This window comes from Lonchura striata, chromosome 1 (assembly GCF_050655825.1).
Source record: "Lonchura striata isolate lonStrDom1 chromosome 1, ASM5065582v1, whole genome shotgun sequence".
Classification (NCBI taxonomy): Eukaryota; Metazoa; Chordata; class Aves; order Passeriformes; family Estrildidae; genus Lonchura; species Lonchura striata.
Window position 1 is genome coordinate 61,073,718 of NC_140703.1, and position 19,537 is coordinate 61,093,254.

At 36.1% G+C, this 19,537-nt stretch overlaps 1 protein-coding gene across 1 annotated transcript in view; it reads right to left on the reverse strand.

Annotated features, from left to right (window-relative positions):
* VWA8 (von Willebrand factor A domain containing 8) overlaps positions 1-19,537 on the reverse strand; it is a 187,725-nt gene that overhangs the window by 97,126 nt on the left and 71,062 nt on the right. Inside the window, exons 18-21 of the mRNA XM_021530815.4 lie at positions 16,746-16,861; positions 15,686-15,792; positions 13,670-13,776; positions 9,547-9,618 (exon numbers count right to left, since the gene is read on the reverse strand). Coding sequence (XP_021386490.4) covers positions 9,547-9,618; positions 13,670-13,776; positions 15,686-15,792; positions 16,746-16,861 — 402 coding nt within the window. The remainder of the gene's footprint in view (positions 1-9,546; positions 9,619-13,669; positions 13,777-15,685; positions 15,793-16,745; positions 16,862-19,537) is intronic.

Sequence of the window (19,537 nt, forward strand, 5' to 3'; positions counted from 1 at the left end):
CCTTTGTAATAGTTGCTGATCAAATTCCACTGGAGTTACAAAAAGAGACCCAGATGGAATCAGAATTCAGCTGGAGATAAAACTGATCTATAACTCTATTGAAGGATGTCTGCATTAGCAAGCTGTGGAAAATTATGACAGTGAATTATGTGTTGCTAAGACCCTGGTGTACCCTATAAAAGCGTTTTAGGAACTGGTATTTCAGTCCAGGTATAACTTAGTCCCAAGGAAGGAATTATCAAAGAGCATGAATTAGGTGTGCTGCTGGGGAACATCCTCCACTTCACTCTCATTCTAAGAGAGATGAGTATGTACTGAACTGCTGTAAGGAAATTCCCTTCAAAAGTACATTTGAGATCTGGTCTGAAATGCTAATGTAGCTGCAGACCAAGATGACAGCTCTTATGCACAAATTCTTATCTCTCCTGCAAGGAGGTGGCTGCAGGAAGCTCAGAATGCCAGTGAGAGTGCTACAGGTTGCAAAGAAAAAGGAAACAGCAGAAAGAAAAGATCAATTGTAGACCAGCCAAAATCTGTTTTACAAGACACTATCACCCTGCTGAGATTCTCACTCTGACTGCATGAATGTATCTAGTGGTCTACACCAGTGTAAAGAAGATAAATATAACCCAAGGAAAGATTAAAGAGATTAGATTAAACCAACTTGAGTTTCACTAATCTGTTTGACTTGGCATTGAAACAGAATAGGAGCCTTCAGAGTTGCAAGTTATGACATTTATAACTGTAAGATCTAGCTGAGTGATGGTAACTGTCAGCTGCAGAATTGCAAACTGTTTCAGCTTCTTAAAGTGGGACCACAGTCTCTCCTTTGACTACATTTGTAAAAATGGAGAATCACACACATATGTATAATGAAATCACATAAGGAGAGTTCTCACCATGAGAGCAGAGGAAAAAATATTGCAGAGGAGACAAAAATAGAACTACCTATATTCTACTGCAGACTTGACTCCCACACAGAGGAGCCAACTCTGTTAGTGCTCTGCCACATTCCTCCTGACAAATCTTCTTCCATCTGATTCTTCAGAAGAATCTACAGCTTTATATAGGTGTAGTAAGAAGCTGCAACACACTTAACACCTTTCACAGTAGTTTCTGAAAACTGTCACCTGAAACAGCTCTCCACTGCTGTGAAAGTGGATGAAATTGTGCTCACAGGTTCTTGCAGGAACTTATAGGACATAACGATTTGCAAGTTCAGAAATTTTATCAGTGACATTAAAAGTAACCAGAAACAGGCTAAGAATCCTCTAGTGGTGCACACAGTTTTATTCATATATGTTTCCTGCTACTTTCAGTCAGATCATAAATGAATGAATAAACAGGAATATTTCTAATGTCAAGCACAAAACACCCATGCTGAAAGCAGCTTCCTCTCCTAGGAGAGCTAAAGATGGCTGGGCAGATGTCTGCACACAGTTTCTGTACTGATCCCAAGCAGATTGCAGATCCTGTTTCAGTGCAGAGTGGGACTCCGGCCAGCTCTGGCCAGTACAAAGATGATGAAAGAGATCAACATACTGAATCAATGTAAAACATACTTAATATTACACAAAGTGGTTACTGTAATTAAAAATAAAAAAAAAAAATACGGTTACCACAGCTCATCCTTTCCTCATTTTCATCTGTGCATCTCTCCACACTCTTTGCATATTTCCTTTTATTTATGTATATTTCAATTTCAGAACATCATAAATTTTTTAAAAGGTGCATGCAGTATTTAAAAGCCAAAAGGCATTCCCACCAGGTTTTAGCTATTATAAACAAGTTAACATTGCCCAGCTTCTAGACTGAACTGCTTCAGAGGGTACATTGTGTGCCTTCACAGAGGCTGTGGTATACCACATAAAATCTTTGGTTGGCAAAGTAGCTGCAGCAAAGTTCATGTTAAAGCTTTTTGATTCCATCCCTCTACATTCCTACTTCATGACAAGTTATCATTCATCTAGCTACTCCACTAAGAAGTCACAATATAATAGAAAGGAAGGAAGAGACCAAAGATATTCAGAAGGTTCTTTAGCACCATTAAAAAACTCCAAAAAAACAGAGTTTGGATGAGTTTTTTCCTTAAGTACTAACATTAGTGTAAGGCAAAAAAGAGCAGGTTTGTTCCAAATTCCCCTGACCTCCATGGGATAAACAATATGGGTAGTAGTCTTCTTCAGGCGAACAAGAAATGTGGAAAATGCTAACACATTTTGGAAAAATAAAAACCAAACCAACTCTAGTTACAGGCAAGAAAAAAGAAATTATAAAAATGACAACAAAGTCACCCTCCTTGGCCCTGACTGCCAAAGATCAAGCTGGATCTTCTGAACACCCACCCAGCTAGCAGGAAACTATTTGAACAGGAATAACCTGAACTACCTTTGATATGAACATACTAAAAGGCTGAACTGAACTTGGATTGGATTCACAACATAATCTCATGTAATTTTGCAATTATTGAAGGCTAAGGGAACATTCAGAGGACAAGCCAGTTTGCCATTAACACTCAATGTGTACTATTTATATACACACTATTGCAGTTACTTAATTTAACAGAAATATAAACACATGCTAATTAGAGAGAAAAACATCTGTGTTGGTGTTTCAGCTGAACAGAATAAAAATACTTCAGAAAGTAAATATTAGATAATTTTTACTCCATCAGACATATGGGACAACTGAAATAGAAAAATGGGAAGTAAATATCTGCACTAATGAATAACAAACAAGAAATTATGCAATTAGAAGGCAAAATAATCCCTTAGTTAAAAATCCTTCTAACTGACACTGTAAACACTTGCTACCAAGGATGAAATGGCTTCATTTCCTAGCAGAAGCTGCAGTTTCAAATATAAACAAGGTTGTTCTAATTCCCAGGAGACATTTTGCAATTCAGGATGCAGAACTGACAACTGAAATTTGTCCCCTGCACAGCCCAAATAAAGACAATCAATTTATAGTCCAAAGGAACTGGACTCACGTTTTTTAAGTTAACAGTCTTCCTCTTAGCAAAAAAAAAAAAAAAAAAAAAAAAAAAAAAAAAAAAAAAAAAAAAAAAAATTCTAAACCAGGTTGCCTCATTTTTATGATCTTTTAAATGATTTGCAAGTCATACTGAAGCAGCTGAAGAAGTTGCCATGTTGTGCTCTTCAGTACTGCCCTTCAGCTGAAACACTGCAATCACACCTTATCCATTATCAGAGCACCTGTTTCCTTACAAATTAATGAAACAAATTTTCAAACTTGTAAAAAAAGCAGTTTATAATTTTTTCATCTCAAGAAGTTTCATTTTATAATTAATTTTAAAATTGCATTATTAGAGAATGAAAGACAAATTTGAGTTAATAACTTTAGTACACAGAGCCCTCATGTCAGAGTTCCCAGTTTCTAACATCATAGAATGTGTTGCATTATTATTATCACAGAAATTTTAGCTGAACAATGAAAATAAAGAAAATGAGAACACTTTTCATAATACTCCATTTCTAACCCTGGGTCTGGCACTAAACCACCTTTCATGGCCACAGGTTTCGTGTTTCTGTCAACAAAGACATTTGCAATGCATGTATTACTGAGGCAATTTTGGCTGAGGCTGCGATTTTTAGACCGGAGGACATATCTCTGGCTTTTGAAAAAAATGTACTATTACCAGCAAAGAAACTTGAAGTACCTGTGCAGAATTATTTCACACACTCCAGGTGTTGAGAAGTCCTGCTTAGAACAAATGGGAACAATGAATTTTAATAACTGAAGAAGGTGTGCCGGCAGCAGACTCTAGACATTGCTACCAGAGGACCATTGCAATCGACCCTACCTTGCTTGAATATTAGCAACAAATTTAAATACAAAAGCAGTGGTGATTTTAACTCTTGCCCCAGATGCAATCACATATTTATTAGTTACAAAAGTAAGTGTTCTGTGGTTTAGGACGTCATTTTTTTTGATACAAGTTTATCATCTGGGTCACACCAAAACTATAGTGACAGCAAAAGAAGAAAATTTCACTGTAATAATCAACTTAATTTCATGATAGAAATCATTAATGGAATGCTTTGGATACATCTCTGACTGTAGTTGTAGACAAGCTTGTAGAATTGATGTCTTTTTCTGACTTTAAGTACAACTAGAACCCTTCAACCCAGAGCCCTGTCAGGCTAAATACAATCATTGCATTTCCAGTGAGGTAAGACAACTGTGGTCCAATGGAGAAGAGCATATGAAAAGTTTATGAGGGAAAGAATGAGTGAGAAGAAGTATGCAAAAGAAAAATCAAGTTTTTCTTTTGTAATTCTGGTTCTTCAGTTTAATGTGTAAAGGCAGAAAGCAATACTGTAAGAGAGACACATTTTAAAAGCATGCCTATTCTCGTATGTGTACACACTGACAGAGAAATATTTTCCGAGTTTTCCACAACTGTCATACCTAATTCCCTAGACAAGAAATATCATAGCATTTGGCCCAATTTAGCTCATTTGGAGCTGAGTTTCTTCATGCTCACAATAGTAATAAAAATTTGGTTTGGGATAGTACATTCTTGACTTGCAGAGGAAACTGTCTATTTTTAAACAAGTTTAAGCAGGAAAACAAGACTTATTTCTAGAAAAGTTGAAATGCCAAGCATTTGCTATTTCAAGTTTTTTGATGACTGATATTATTACACTCTCAGCTTGTACTTAATTCAATTTCACAATGAGTTAGAAATAAAAATATTATATTAGAAGAAAAGATCTAATCAAGCATGTAATTTTAAATATATTTAAGAAAGACTCAATCATTTGTCCAACTAAATTCTTCAAGAATAAAATAAATTCCTAGTGTGAGCCCAAGAATTCATGTAAGTTGATCCTCCAGTTAAAGAAAGGCAGCAGAAAGGATGAAATTACATTCTGTCAGGGAAATAGATTAGCAAATATACCAGAATGCCATTACATTTCTAAGTCCTTTTAATCACAGAATGGTTAGGGCTGAAAGGGAACTCTGGAGATCATCTAGTCCAACTGCCCCACTAAAGCAGGTTCACCTACAGCAGGTTGCATTCAGGAGGGTTTTGAGAATCTCCAGGGAAGAAGACTTAATGGCCTCTCTGGGCAGCATGTTCCAATGCTCTTTCACTTTGACAGTAAAGAAGTTTTTCCTCATATTCAAATAGAACTTCCTGTGTTTCAGCTTGTGCCCATTGCTCTTGTCCTAACACTGAGCACCACTGAAAAGAACTGGGCCCTGTTGTCTTAACACCCACCTTTAAGGTATTTGTATACAAGATCCATAAGATTTGACAAGATCTCCTTCCCCAAGCTAAACAGGCCCTGCTCCCTGAACCTTTCCACTAAGAGAAATGCTCCAGTCCACTCATAGGACACTCATAGCCTTCACAGGCCAGACACAGTACTCATAACTAATGTATTTTTGATAGTCTGCTTACTGTGGGTTCACATCTACACTTTTAACAAGTGTTGCCAGAGTTTCTTTCACATTATTTACAACATTTAGCATCTTCATAGGAATCTTCATTGTACTTCTGAACAGCTCACTCAATAACTCATGGCAACAGAGTGATGCCAAATAAAATAACCTCAATTTTGCTGTTAGATGTTTTAGAATTTCACGGCAATAAAACAATTCAGAAGTGAGAGGGTTGTGAGCCTTCTCTATCCAGAAAGCCACAGATCCTCTGTAACTATAAACACTATGTGTCGTATTTTCAAAGACAGCTGATGGCTGCCAAGACCTCACCTACGACTAATAAAGGTAAAAGCATCCAACACATCCCTTTACATAACCTCCAAATGCAACTATTTGGGAAATGTTATATTTAACATTTAAAATTGTGAGACAAAATAAAATCATTTCAGCCAATGTTATTTTCCAAGGTTTTCCACATAAACAAATTCTATTTATTAATATAGTTTCTCTTGCATTTGCTGAAGAAAATCCAAGGAGACAGTAAAAGATAGCAAGTAGTGGCGAATCCATGCACTGCACACTGTCCATCAGGAAAAATATCACAAAAACAGTCTAAAAATTTTCCTAGGTAGTAAGAATCACTACTCCAGTCTGTCTCATAAAGATCAAAAGCTACTGCAAGACCTGTACTTAATGAGTACATAAACAGTAACTGCAGCATTTGAAATAACTGGAGGCTCTTGCTGTTCTTTGCCTGCTGGTGTGAGAGTAATATGCAGCTTCTTGCTGTCAGCCAAAGAAGAAGCTGCTTTTCAGGTGCTTTGAAAAACTGTAGATGGTCATAGATGGATTCATTCGTGCTCAGACTACAGGCTCATTCAGCAAGCAATATCAGAATCCATATTTAAGGCACTGGCATGTTCTTTACTTGGAAACTATTTCATAGCTGAAAATCCTTATCTATCCACTGAATTCAAAGAAACCAGTTTGTTTGTATACAAAATGGAAACACATTCCAGTTAACATCCAAAGTAAATCATCAACCACTGTAAACAAATACTTGTATTTCATGTAAAACATTTATGCTGTGAAATCTTGGGCCATATAAACCCCATGAAACAAACATGAATGAAGTGTGGTAAAGCAGTTTACTTCAGAAGCTGAGTACTGCTAAAAATATCTGTTGCCATCTGACACTTGTCTTCAAACTCTCCTCAGCTTCATTAAGAAAGCCAGTCCCTAACATCCACCAAGAAAATTTAATTATAATTTACCAGAGTCTGTATCTTGAAAACAGTCTTGGTAAAAAGGTTCTCATCAGTCAGCTCTTATAGAAGAAACCACATTTACAGTCTTTGAAAAGACAGAGGCCTTAAGCTAACAGGAATTTTGTGTGCGTACATGTGTTGTGCAAACAGAAGAGGCAAAGGTGGAAAACCACATTTAGTGAACCAACCAAAACCAAATCCAGACTCTAAAAGAAAGACTACAGGTCAAGCCATGCACATTAAATTACAGTTGAGTGGAGCGACTTACACTGTCATCATTTTGAAAGACCAAATTATGTCCTAAGGTAAATGCCAACTCAATTAAATATCTAGGAAATGACACAAGCATTCAAAGGGATGTTATTCCTAGGTTTTGAAATACTCAGGTTCAGAGAATTTGAATTTTCAGTTATTCACTTATTCACTAAGATATTTAAGAGAAAGGAACTCAAAACAGTACTTTGTATCTCCTCAAAATAAAATCATTATCTGTTTTTTTCCAAATGGGAAACACAGGTACACACTAATGTATATATCAAGGCATCATAAAATCCTATCTTCTTATACAGACTGAACTGATAAAAGTAACTGAACAGAAAAAAAAAAAGAATGCTTTTAAAAAATCATTTTCTTTACAAAAAATGGACAAAAACACTAATATCTTCAATGAGGTATCTACACGTACTGCGTGAAAGCACAATTGATGTAATATGCTTGGTTTTAAAGTACTCGAACATGATTCATCACGAGCTGCACAAATTTACAGTAAAATATTTAAGGAATTAGCAAAGGCATTTCTAAGTGGTTAGTGCTCATTCCTGAGAAAAGAAGAATGATTGCTGTGGCTCTGAAAAGACTGCAGAATGGCAAATACAGCACTTCAAACTTAAAAACAGCATTTTGAAAGGAAAAGGCCTGTTGGCCTTTTCTTAATCACACACAAAACCATGGAACAAATTTGTAAAGAGTAAACCTGGAAGTACTCAAAAGTATGTTAGCAATTAAAAAAAAAAAAAAGAAACAAAAAAACCCACCCAACTGTATTGCTGATTCGCCAAAGAGAAAGCTCAGCAAATCAACTAATTTTCCAACTTAATGGTACAGCTGAGCTAAAGTCTGAAATCAAAGCAATATGTTCCAATCTTCAGTAAAATCTTTTAATGCTGTCTTCAACTAGAGACTCAAAAGATGGAAAAAAATGTGACATGCATTAAGTTATTAGAGATGAGAATACAACTGCTAGAAAAATCCCTTATTCCTAATAATTGTACCTGCATAGTCTTCAAAACATTTCTGCCAAATGAGGCATGTGTCAGAGCTCTGATTTACCACTGGTATACACAAGCTCTTTCCACATACCTAGGGTTTTACTGGTCAGTATTGAAGGTCAGCTCTGACATGGTTTTCTTCCCTTGCCAGGGTTCCTTTTGTCCCCCATGCCTTGGGAGCTGCATTTATACTCAAGCCCTTGCCTTGGTTCCTTCCCAATCTGCACTGTGGTAATGCTGTGTTTGGCCCTGATTCTGGGATCTTGCTGATCCCAGCCTGATCTCAGACTTGCCTCATTCACCATGGATCTGTCTGGCAGCCACTGAGCACTTGGATGACCATGGCTGCTGTCCCCTGCTACTCTTGCTTCGGCACTGAGGGACTGCAAAAGTTGTCATTAAGGACTCTGTCTCTGCCTCTGTCTTCCTGTGGTTCAGCCTGCTCCTGCTATTCCTTGCCAGCAGTTGCTGCAGGCAATCTGTACTACATAACATTTTCAACAAGAGCTTGGAAGTGGGCATAGACAGCACTGTTTATGAAATAAAATAAATAGATCTTGTTTCATTTATGAAATAGATCAAATTCTATTTATGAAGAGATTAAAACTTTTGGAGAAACTGGCATTATCCATCAAAAGTCTACAGAGGTTTCAAATAAACTATTTTTGTAAATTCAAATTGATAACAAGGATGCTAAACAGCATATATACTTCAATACACACACATTAATAATAATTAGCATTTTATATTCATTGCCATGTTGGTTTGATTGTAAGTGCTTTGTGTTAGACATTTACTGCAGATTATTGCAAAACAAAAAGAGAAACATCTGCTAAAAAATGATTGTATCCTTGCTAAGGGACAGCTAAACTAAAGGGGGATTACTTTTTGGGGGAAAAACAAACCTCTCCAATGAAGTATTGATCAGCAAAGATTCTAGTCAAAGAAGCATACAAATTTGCTACTCTTTTAGAGAAAAGCAATATTTAGCTATCAATAGGATTTAGGTAATACTGAAGTGTACACCTCTTACCTACCACTGGAGATTTTAAATGAGTGGTTTGATACGATCAAGAATGATAACCAAAGCCATTAACTGAAGACTGTAATGATCACGATGTTGCATGTAGCTATTACTATGTCAGGAGAGGTTTAGATTAGATATCAGCAAAACATTTTCCACCCACAGGATGTTTGGGCACTTGAATAGGCTCCCCAGGGGAGTGGTCAGGCCTGACAGTTCAAAAAGCATTTGATCAACACTCTCAAGCACAGCATGTGGTTCTCAAGGATAGTCCTTTGCAGGACCAGGAGTTATACCTTGATAATCCTTGTGGGTCCCTTCCAACTCAGAATATTCTGCAATTAATGCCTTGACTTTTTACTCTGACAGCCATATACAACATATTTACGGTCTTTAAGTTTTCCACAAATGTGTGCCCATAAAACCCCTGGACACTGTTAAATAAGGAATTGAAAAATGGGTCAAATACCTCAGTAGTAGAAATTAATGCAATTAAAAAAAAGCAAAACAGACATTTAATTTCATTACTGAATAACAAGTTTGTTCCATGCATTGCAAGAAATATTTAACTCACCTGGTTGCCAACTAAAAGAAGATGTTCTCCCAGCAGAAAGTCCTTGAGCATATCTTCCATTACCATCATATGCTAGAGAAACAAAACCATAATTTTCACTTGATTTTATACTCTCAAGTTTATGCATTCAGTAATGACAGTGGTATAACAGGAACCTAACTTGAAGTATTTGGGGCCAAATATTTTTGACCTTTATACTTACAGCTACTAATTACATAGCAAGAGCCTCTCAGCTAATAATAGCAGAGGCAATACATCCAGTGACTAGAACAAGGAAGCATTTACATCCTCTACTCAAACTCATTGTGAGAGCCTGATTTCCCTACATACTTCTGATTCCTTGTAATCATTCCTTCTATGTTTCCTTTTAGCCTAGTTGAATGCTTGTCACCCAGGGAGTAAGAACTTTCTTTTAGTTTGTGCCAACTTTCCAGCAATATCCTAGTAGAACATTACAGAAACCAAATAGAGAGAATGAAAGACATTAGTATAAATTATACACATATAAATATATAAATTATTAAACACCAGGTCTAACTTAATAACAAATATACTTTTTCTGTTCCAATCAAACTTTATTTTCTAGGCAGGTAAAGATAGGAACATGCATGTACAAGTCTGAAAGTGTTTATATGTGTCTTACAATATGTGCCTAACTATTCCATTTTTATTAATTATTAGTTCATATGTGCCTAATTGAAGCCAAAATGCTGGACATATATTTTTATATATATCCAGTATCAAAACAGATAACATACCTTATCTCACTTCTCACAAATGACTTGTTTAAAAGGATAGAAAGGATTTCAGGATAATCTGGCAATGCAGACTACTTTACTCGCAATAAAGTCGTATATATTTCTCCACTGCATCTAGTAAAAATAGGTCATCTGTAAGTAGGTCAGTCAACCTACTTAGAGAAATGAATGATTGTTTTTAAATAAATACATGATCATCTCATCTCTAGGACTTGATTAATATAAAAATTAAAAATCAGTGGCTTGCTTATAATTTCTGAGCATAAAACCCCTTTGTTTCTGTGTTAAGGATATTTTAAATTTCCAAATCTCTCTAGAACACAGGCTGGGGGTGGGGAAAGAAACTCTTGTAAACACAGCTTAATACCATGAAATCCTAACCATGCATTTCAAAAGACTAATGAATGCTCCTCAGTGTAAGGAGAGCACTTCAAGGAAAATGATTCTATTTTTTGGCATGTGTATATACTAGAAATTTATAACTGAGGAGAATAAATATGACCAGATATAGGAGAAATTCTAGGAAGTCAATTTACCACATTTTGAATTTTATTGCTGAAACACAAATACATCCTTTTGATGATTTTTTTTAATCCTAAATTGAACAAATATGCATACATTATGGTTCCCCTACAAAGCAGCTTACCCACCAGAAATACTATGTATTGATACTTCTTTTTTTGCACCAGGACATAAATTAGCATTGCATCATGATGCATGCAGACATGTAATATTAGCTATTTACGCAAAGGACTCGTAAGTAGACACATCCATCACCTTTATCAATCCATGTTCCGCAGTGCCTTGTCTAAAAATTGCATTTGGCATATTACCTAAAAAAATTATTCACATCCCTATGACACCTGTTGTCGACCAACAGCAATGTTCTGTGGCAATATTAAATTTCACTGTAATGTGAATTGTTTCAAGACCAAACATATAAAAGCAAAAATGTACATGTTTCATTACACTGTGCAGCACTACAAAGGGCTGAGGACATATCTTTTTCTTTGTTTTCAGTTTATTTTCATAGATTTTGGGTAATGAAGCACTGCACTAAACTCAAATCAAATTTGTTATCTAGTAGGTTTTGTTAAATGATCATTACAGTACTTGAATCACCAAACTGCAAAGTTGCAATGCAGAAAATAAGAGTAGAATTAATTTAGAAATTGGAACACTTATCCTGACTGGTAATTGGTTGCTTTTTCCTTCAGCATTTAGGCATAGCTATTCAAAGACAGATACAGAGCAGGTCATTCTCTGCAGCAGTTTTAACAGAAGTTCCCTGAATAAAATCTGAACACAGTTTTGTCTATGGTTTCCTGAAGCTATAAGCAAGAAGGTGGAAAAAGCAAAGCAGGTGTTAAGTCCTAGGAGAACTCAGGATTTAATTTCCAAGAGACACAAATTATGTGCTTTATCAAAATGGCAACAGAGAACAAAATCTCACATGAAATGTTAGTAGGGAAGATGAAGAAGTCTGTCATCAGTTCCCCTTGCATGGCTTGTCATCACCTTCAATAGGTGACACCCATGTAGCATAGTCTTTCTGACGCAAAATTATAAGTGAGGTACAAAAAAATATTAGGAAAAGAAAGTATGGAAACCCATACCAGGCCCCTAAAAGCAAAGTATTTCACAAGATCACGCTATCAGTATTGCCTTTAAATAGCAAAATATTAGAAAGGTAACAAAGATAGTAAATCTCTTCCTAAAGATACCTTTGTCTGATGGTTTTGAGGCTTTTATGCTAGACAGAGAAGAAAGCTGCTCTACAAAATAGGGTGTTGGAGAAATAGAAACCAAAAAGCCCACAGCCATAAAGATCTTCCTTTTCCTTGTATTCATTAACCACTCTTTACTACTACTATGAACTAATTGACACTAATGTCTAATTAATAAGCAAAACTATTTAAAAGAATTAATTAATAACTCTAATAACTAACTTTCTAAGTACTATTTTCCTTGATTTTCAAATATGCAATATTAATTCTAATGTAAGGGAGTGTATTGGATCTGGCTGAGTTGGAGCGGGTTGGACGCAAAGGGTTACAGTGAATGAGGGGACATCAGTCAGTAGTGGGGTCCCACAGGGCTCCTGTGCTCTTCCTCATCTTCATAAATGTCTTGGAAGGGATACTAAATGGGAAGGGGTAGTAAGCAAGTTTGCAGATGATACAAAAATGGGAAGATCTGTAGACTTCCTTGAGGACAGGGAGGCCCTACAGAGAGACCTTGACAAATCAGAGAGATGGGCAATCACCACCCATATGAAGTTTAACAAAGACAAGTGCTGGATTCTGCACCTGGAATGGGGCAACCCTGGATGTACAGACAGACTGGGGAATGAGAGGCTGGAGAGCAGTGCTATGGAAAGAGACCTGGGGGTCCTGGGCTATGGCAAGTTGAACACGAGTCAGCAGTGCCCTGGCAGCCGGGAGAGCCAACCCTGTCCTGCATGTGCATCAGGCACAGGATGGCCAGTGGGTAAGGGAGGGGATTGTCCCGCTCTGCTCTGAGCTGGGTCAGCCTCAACAGTGGTTTGGCTGCTGCTGAGCAGGGCTGGCACAGCATCAGCACTGTCTTCCTAGTATTTCCTCCCCATCAGTAGTCTGGGGTAAGCAAGATCTTGGGTCAGGACACACCTACGCCAATTAACCCAAAGTAACCACAGGTATACTCCATACCATATGACATCAGCTCAGATGCAAAAGCTAAGAAAAGGAGTAGGAGAAAGGGCATTTGTTATTTATAGTGTTTGCCTTCCCAAGCAACCACAGCATGTACTGATGCCCACAGCTTCCTGGAAAGTGGCTGAACATCACTTGCTGGTGGGAAGAATTAAATTGAGAAGTAGAGAATTAAATTGTTGGTTTTTCTTCTTGATTGTGCACACACAATCTTTTGTTTTTGCTTAATAAACTGCCTTATCTCAACCTATGAGTTGTTTTCCAGCCTATTTTCTCTCCCATTTCCAGCTGGGAAGGGATATTGATAGTGGCTTGGTGGGTACCTGGAGTTCAGCCAAGGTCAACCCACCCCAGGGAGGTACAACTTTATGCAACAGGCCTGTAAAACACAGTCTCAGGATGCAATCTACAATCCAGCCCTAAGGGTGGATCAGTCCGGCAGCAGTAAACAAACAAAATGTTCAACAGAATTGTTATAATCTCTTTGCACAGGGATGAAGATATATCTGCAATCATCAGCAAATGCTATGAGAAAAGTTTAAGACTGAAGAAACTACTTCAGAAATATATCCTTAAAATTTAGTTAGTACATTATTTACTATACATATGAGCATACCTATTAGTACACATTCAACAAACTTTTCTAACTAGAAGTCAGAGATTTGTACTTACTTGTGCATTTTCATAAAACAAAACATCTGGCACTTTCATTTTCTCAGCTGAGTTATAAATTGGCATGGTCACAGACCCTATCTTCAGAATCCCGTTGTTTATTTCACCTAGTAATTTTTCAGGAAACAAGCATTTGTCATAGCAAATGTCATTTACAAAATGTTACAACATCTTCTAAGCAGACAATGCAATCAATATTAACATTTGCAAGTAATGATTTACAGATTTTAACAAAGCTCTGGTTTGGAGTAAATTATTTCTATCTAAAGAAAGAGAACACTTGGAAGAGTATCAATTTACAAAAGGCTGTATTATCATGAATTTGAATTCGCATTAAAACTGTAAAGAAGTGTATTACAATAAATGATGAAAACATGATCTTACAGGAAAAGGACCATAAGAAACACCAGAAGTTGTGACCACTGCCTTGGTCTAATTTGACTTTCATTGTATTACTGGAACATCACCAGTACTTTTAGGCTATATTTCCTCAATCCACAAGGTTTCACATTTCCATTCTTCTGCTGTCTTCCCCTGTCCCACTGTGGAGTGAGGCACAGAGGTGAGGTAACAAGCAGCTGTGTGGGTGCTCAGCTGAGAGGGGAAGCACACCCACCACAACTGCTAATTCTTCCTTTCAGCACTGCATAGTGTAAATATCCCTCAACTACAGCTCTGAGAGAAAGAGTACATTAAAAATTTTTCTTAGATCAAAAGAACCCTAAATTCAGTACTTAGGAAAATAACAAATAAGTGTATTTAATAACAAATGCAAGAAAAATAATCTAATTTTTGCTAGTAATTTCTTAATCTGGCATAGTGTAAAACTGAAAATACCCTTATTTCTAGACAGAAGCTTTTAGCTGTTTCCCTTTATGGATGAAACAGAGAAACACAGAAAATTCAAGGGATGTGTATCCAGATTTAAAAAAAAAAAAAAAAAGTAGGCAGATAGCATTATAAAACTGGCAAAAGGCCAAATTATTTTGAGATGTAATAATACATAGATGGTTGAAGATCTATATGTATATACATATGGCAGCATAGATATTTGTATATAGTTATATACACATATTGTATTGCATATAATAGAAACTATATATCAATATATTGGTATCTACATATGTACTTCTATATACACAGACATTAATAAATTTATAAAAATAGAATCCACACTAATTAAAACCAAACATGTGTTTACCACTGCACAGATCTAGCAGTAAAACTACAGACATCGAATACATCACAAAACTGAGAACAAACATACAGAAGAATAAGAGCAGAGATACCACTGGTGAGGCAGAGAACAGGAAAAACACAGTGAATGGAAAATGGCAAATTGCTCACAGTATGCTGCCTGACAGAGGATATGAAAAGATACACAGCTAGGATGAAGGGGGTCATACAGGACTGAGAAAGCAGAAGTGAGAAAAATGGCAGAAGCAGAAATATATGCATAGCCTGAAGGTTATTACAAATGATTACAAGTTGGATAAACCAAAGAAAATAATAAAAGATAAGCCAAAGAAACTAAGTCGCATGTCGTTTGATAAAGGCGGCATGCAACTACTACAGCAATTTAAAGAGAATAAAGCGAATAACAAAGAAGTGTGTGCAATGAAATGAATGAAAGCGAATTATAGCACAAAACAGAGGAGAGAAAGAAGCAATGGTTAAAAAAAACAGAACAGAGAAATGTTAAGATCAAACTTAGGCTGTAACTCTACAGAGGACTAACTATCAGTGATGAAAATAAATGAAAAAGCAGTACCAGAAGCCTGACACCATGGATCTTACAGACTGAGAAACACTTAAACATGATGGAAAACAAAATTCCATGAGCAGGGAACTCAGCAGACAATACAACATACTGAGAGCACCAACACATTCTGATAGAACAGAGATACAATTGAAGCAAATTACATTTAATTTTGAGTATAACTAATACACCACTAGTACAATCCAGCAATTTGAGTAACATTCATGCAGAGCAGGAAAAAAATAGCAGAAGCTTACATGTGCAATCCTTTCCCTCTAGTTTCTCTGTGTCATCTGGACTTGTTTCAATACCAGAATCCTGCAGATTTTTATGTAAAGCTGATCTGGCAAGGTTTGGCAAAAATCTAAAAGAAGGAAAATAATGAGGTTGTATTTTAAGGTTTTTCTTTTTAAAGTTTTCGGTATTTTCTGTAATCTAAAAATCTAAATCTAATGTAATCTGTAATATAAAATGAAGATTCACTTGCACCTCCAGACCCTGAATGTCTATTCCTTACACAAAAAAGCCTTCCACGTTTCACCTATCCACAAGTAGAGGAATTGAGCTTCTTTCACAGGCAATGAACTACACTTGTGGCAGTGCACTCTTTTTTAAAGGCTTCAGTGTTATGAAATATTGCAATAGGGTTGCAATGTAGGGTGGTTTAGAACTGCAGGCATGTAATATCCTCATTCCATTGCAAGTAAGAGCCACAAAAGAAACAACTGTTTTTTGGAAATACCTTTTCTCATTACTCAATTCACTTGGATCTCAGGTTCCAGAGAAAAAGGGTAAGCTCTAAGGTGTCTAGAGCTAAACCCTTTCAGTTTTCCAGACTTTTTGATAATAATAATTTGCTTTCTTTTGAAAAGACAAAAAAACAACAAAAATACCCAAATCACAAAAGCCCGAATAAACCAAAACCCACAAACAAAATCTCAAAGCAAAGCCCTCACAACTCTTCTAGACACAGCTTTTAGAACTGAAACCAAGTGTCCATGAAACATAAGTCAAACTAGACATTAATATGGCTCCACTTTGAGTGTTTTTAGACTATGAACTAACGCTGAAAATGGTGACCTAATTTATATAATGTAATGACATATCTTCATAAAGATGGGAAAAGCATAGCAAGTCCTTTCTACTTACCTTCTAGGTTTGAGAATACCACAGAAATATTTTTAACGAAATTACCAACTTCAAGGAGCAAAAGAGCTATTGCCTTATTTACTGAAACACATTAAAAGTTATCCTGCATGCTAGCAACTGAACAAGAAGCTCTTGGAACTTTCACCAGAACTGCTAGTGCAGTTCTACCTGGAAAGGCAGGCTTTATTAACAGCATCATAAAGGCTTTCATCTGGATGTTGTGACAGTCGACGGCAAATTCGCAACAGTTGTCGAGTAGATAAAAACGAGGCCAGTGACTGTGCCTGTCAAAAAATACAGGGTAGTTTAATTATTTAATCCATGCGAGGGATTTAGAGCAAACAAGTCAGGAGAAAAACGCAATCCAGAAGGAATAATTTCAACTTCTTGTGCCTTCTACAACTCGTGCACTTTTAATAGGCAAGCTTGTAATTCTGTATTTTTTTGCAGTAAGTCACTGTCATGGAAATCATTATGTCACCAAAAGATTAGTCTTAAAATATCTCTTGATAAGCAACAGGAATAAAAATGTGCTGTGAACTGATTTTTATGTGCAATATAAACCCTAACATTAATACCAGCAATAAAAAGCTACTGTGAAAGGATCATTGTGCTAAAAAGTCATCTGCTCTTCACAAAGTAAATATGAGCTCCACATGTAATGCTCTGGCAAAAAGGTCTGGCAGGATTCTTAAGACATATAAACAAGACAACACTGGGCAGCAGGACGGAGATTGTATCACATCTGCACACGCCTTCTGGGCGGGCCATTACTGGAACACTGTGTCCTTTGCTGTTGTCCACATGTTAAAACAAATGCTAAAAACTGGACATGATTCAGCAAAGATTTACAGAAATTATTCAATGCTTGGGAAGGCAGACAACAAACATGTCACAATTTAAAAAACCAAAGAAACAGAATCACAAAACAAGCAACCATGTATTTAAAGAAGGATCCAAGGGCTGAGAAAGAAATCATTCTATAATTATATCTACCGGATGAAGGTATCTAATACAAATAGATTCCTTATTTTAGCAGGAAACACACAACAATGACTATGATCTGATAAGTCACACCATGTTTTGCCTGGGTCAAGTGAAATATTTTAATTAGGTAATTCAAAATGTTTTGTTTGGGTTTATACAAGTTTATATAAAATTTCTAACTGCATTAAAATTGTCTTAACATAAGACGCTGTTTCAATTAAAAAAACATCTTGACATTTGAAATCTAGGGGAAAAAATAGAGAAAAACAACACTTAATGAATTTCAGAGCCTTTTTTCTCCTTTATTATTTTTTAAGCATGAGAAATATCTTAACACCAATTTCTTCCCCCAAAAAACAGCAGTTTTGATAAAAAGGCATTTAAATTTAAAAAAAAGTCGATTCTATGAAATCACACAAAACTTCAAAACTTCTCTCTAATTATGAGAAAGGAAAGAATAATACTTTTTAGCAAACCTCTGAGCAATGAGCAAGAATTATTTAGATTGGGCTAACTACAAAAATTACTATTCCTGTTCCTCCTGCTTTCACTGACAGAAGATTGTGAAGCATCCTCTGAACAACCATAGTTTACAAGCCAGCATTGTGGACACTGTGATGTAAATTATAGCATTTCATGAGTTACTTCAAGACCTACTCAGCCATGCCTGAAGCAACGGCAAGGGTAAATATTGTATCCTTACTACCCATAGAGGATTATCATTGAGGAAAAGTTGTATCACATCTTCTGAGTATTTTCAACACGTGGTTGAAAGTATTGTCAACAAAATTTCCTCCTCTCTTACCTGATTTGGGTTTTTTTATATTGAACAACTGCAAACTCAAAATTGTGTTAGTGACAATTTTTTTATATGTTTCTATGAGGCATCTAATTCAACATGATCTTGATTATGGCTGCCAGATTCTACTGTAAATCAAGCAAACAATTACAATGACACGGACAACACCCACAGAGTGAACAGTCTACAGGTATTCTATTGTTAACACAATCCCTTTAAACAATTATTAATATTTCAGCAGAATCTCTGGCAGAGACTTATTTACTTAGACAACTCTATAAATAGCCTAATGTATATAAGGCACATATTTCATCTCTCTGCATAGGTGCGCTGTTCCCACCATGTCTCATGTCACTGCTCATCTCTAAGAATCCTCTCTCAAACCATACTGTGACTCACTACTCATTCAGTATCACATAATTCATTTAAATATTTCACAATTCTACAGATACCCACATATTTAGAAAAGATTTTTGTGATGCTCTATTCAGGCATGGTATGTCTCCAAGTATGTCAAAACTGATACATTTATACATTAGATGTAGGAAGATCAACCGGTGATTTTAACAACTGTCCCAACAGTGTACCTAGAAGTCCATTTTTTATTTACTTTTTTAAGCTCAAAAGAACATAACAGCCTCTATCAGCTTCTTTATAGTAAAGCTATAAAAACTATTATCAATGTTAAAATAGTGAAAACTAAGGATGACAAATAAAATTTGTTAAGTACCAGTTAAGCTGGTACTGCTGGATTCCACTAAAAATGTTTTACATTTTACTTACATCAAGGCATGCTGTGTTTTAGCTGCCATTGCAATACTTCTTTTTTCTTTTCACCATGATTTAACTGTATTGTTAAAGAATTCTGTGGTCACTTTGTCAGCAGAAGTTATTTTTCCTGACATTACTTTTTTAATAGAATAGCCTATAGCAGCAATGCAGCCAGCAGTTCTGGAGCATTCTATTTTCTGAATCTCTGCTGCTGCCCCTTGTAATTTTATAATGACTACATAGTTCCTGTTGCTCAAAAGCCCCAATAACTTCAGCTATCGATTTTCCAATTACTAAAACAAAGTAATCATAAATTACCCAAACACATGTGATTATATCCATACACATTCAAAAGGCATCTCAGCATGTTTAGGTATGTAAGCCACATACCTAAACTCACTGT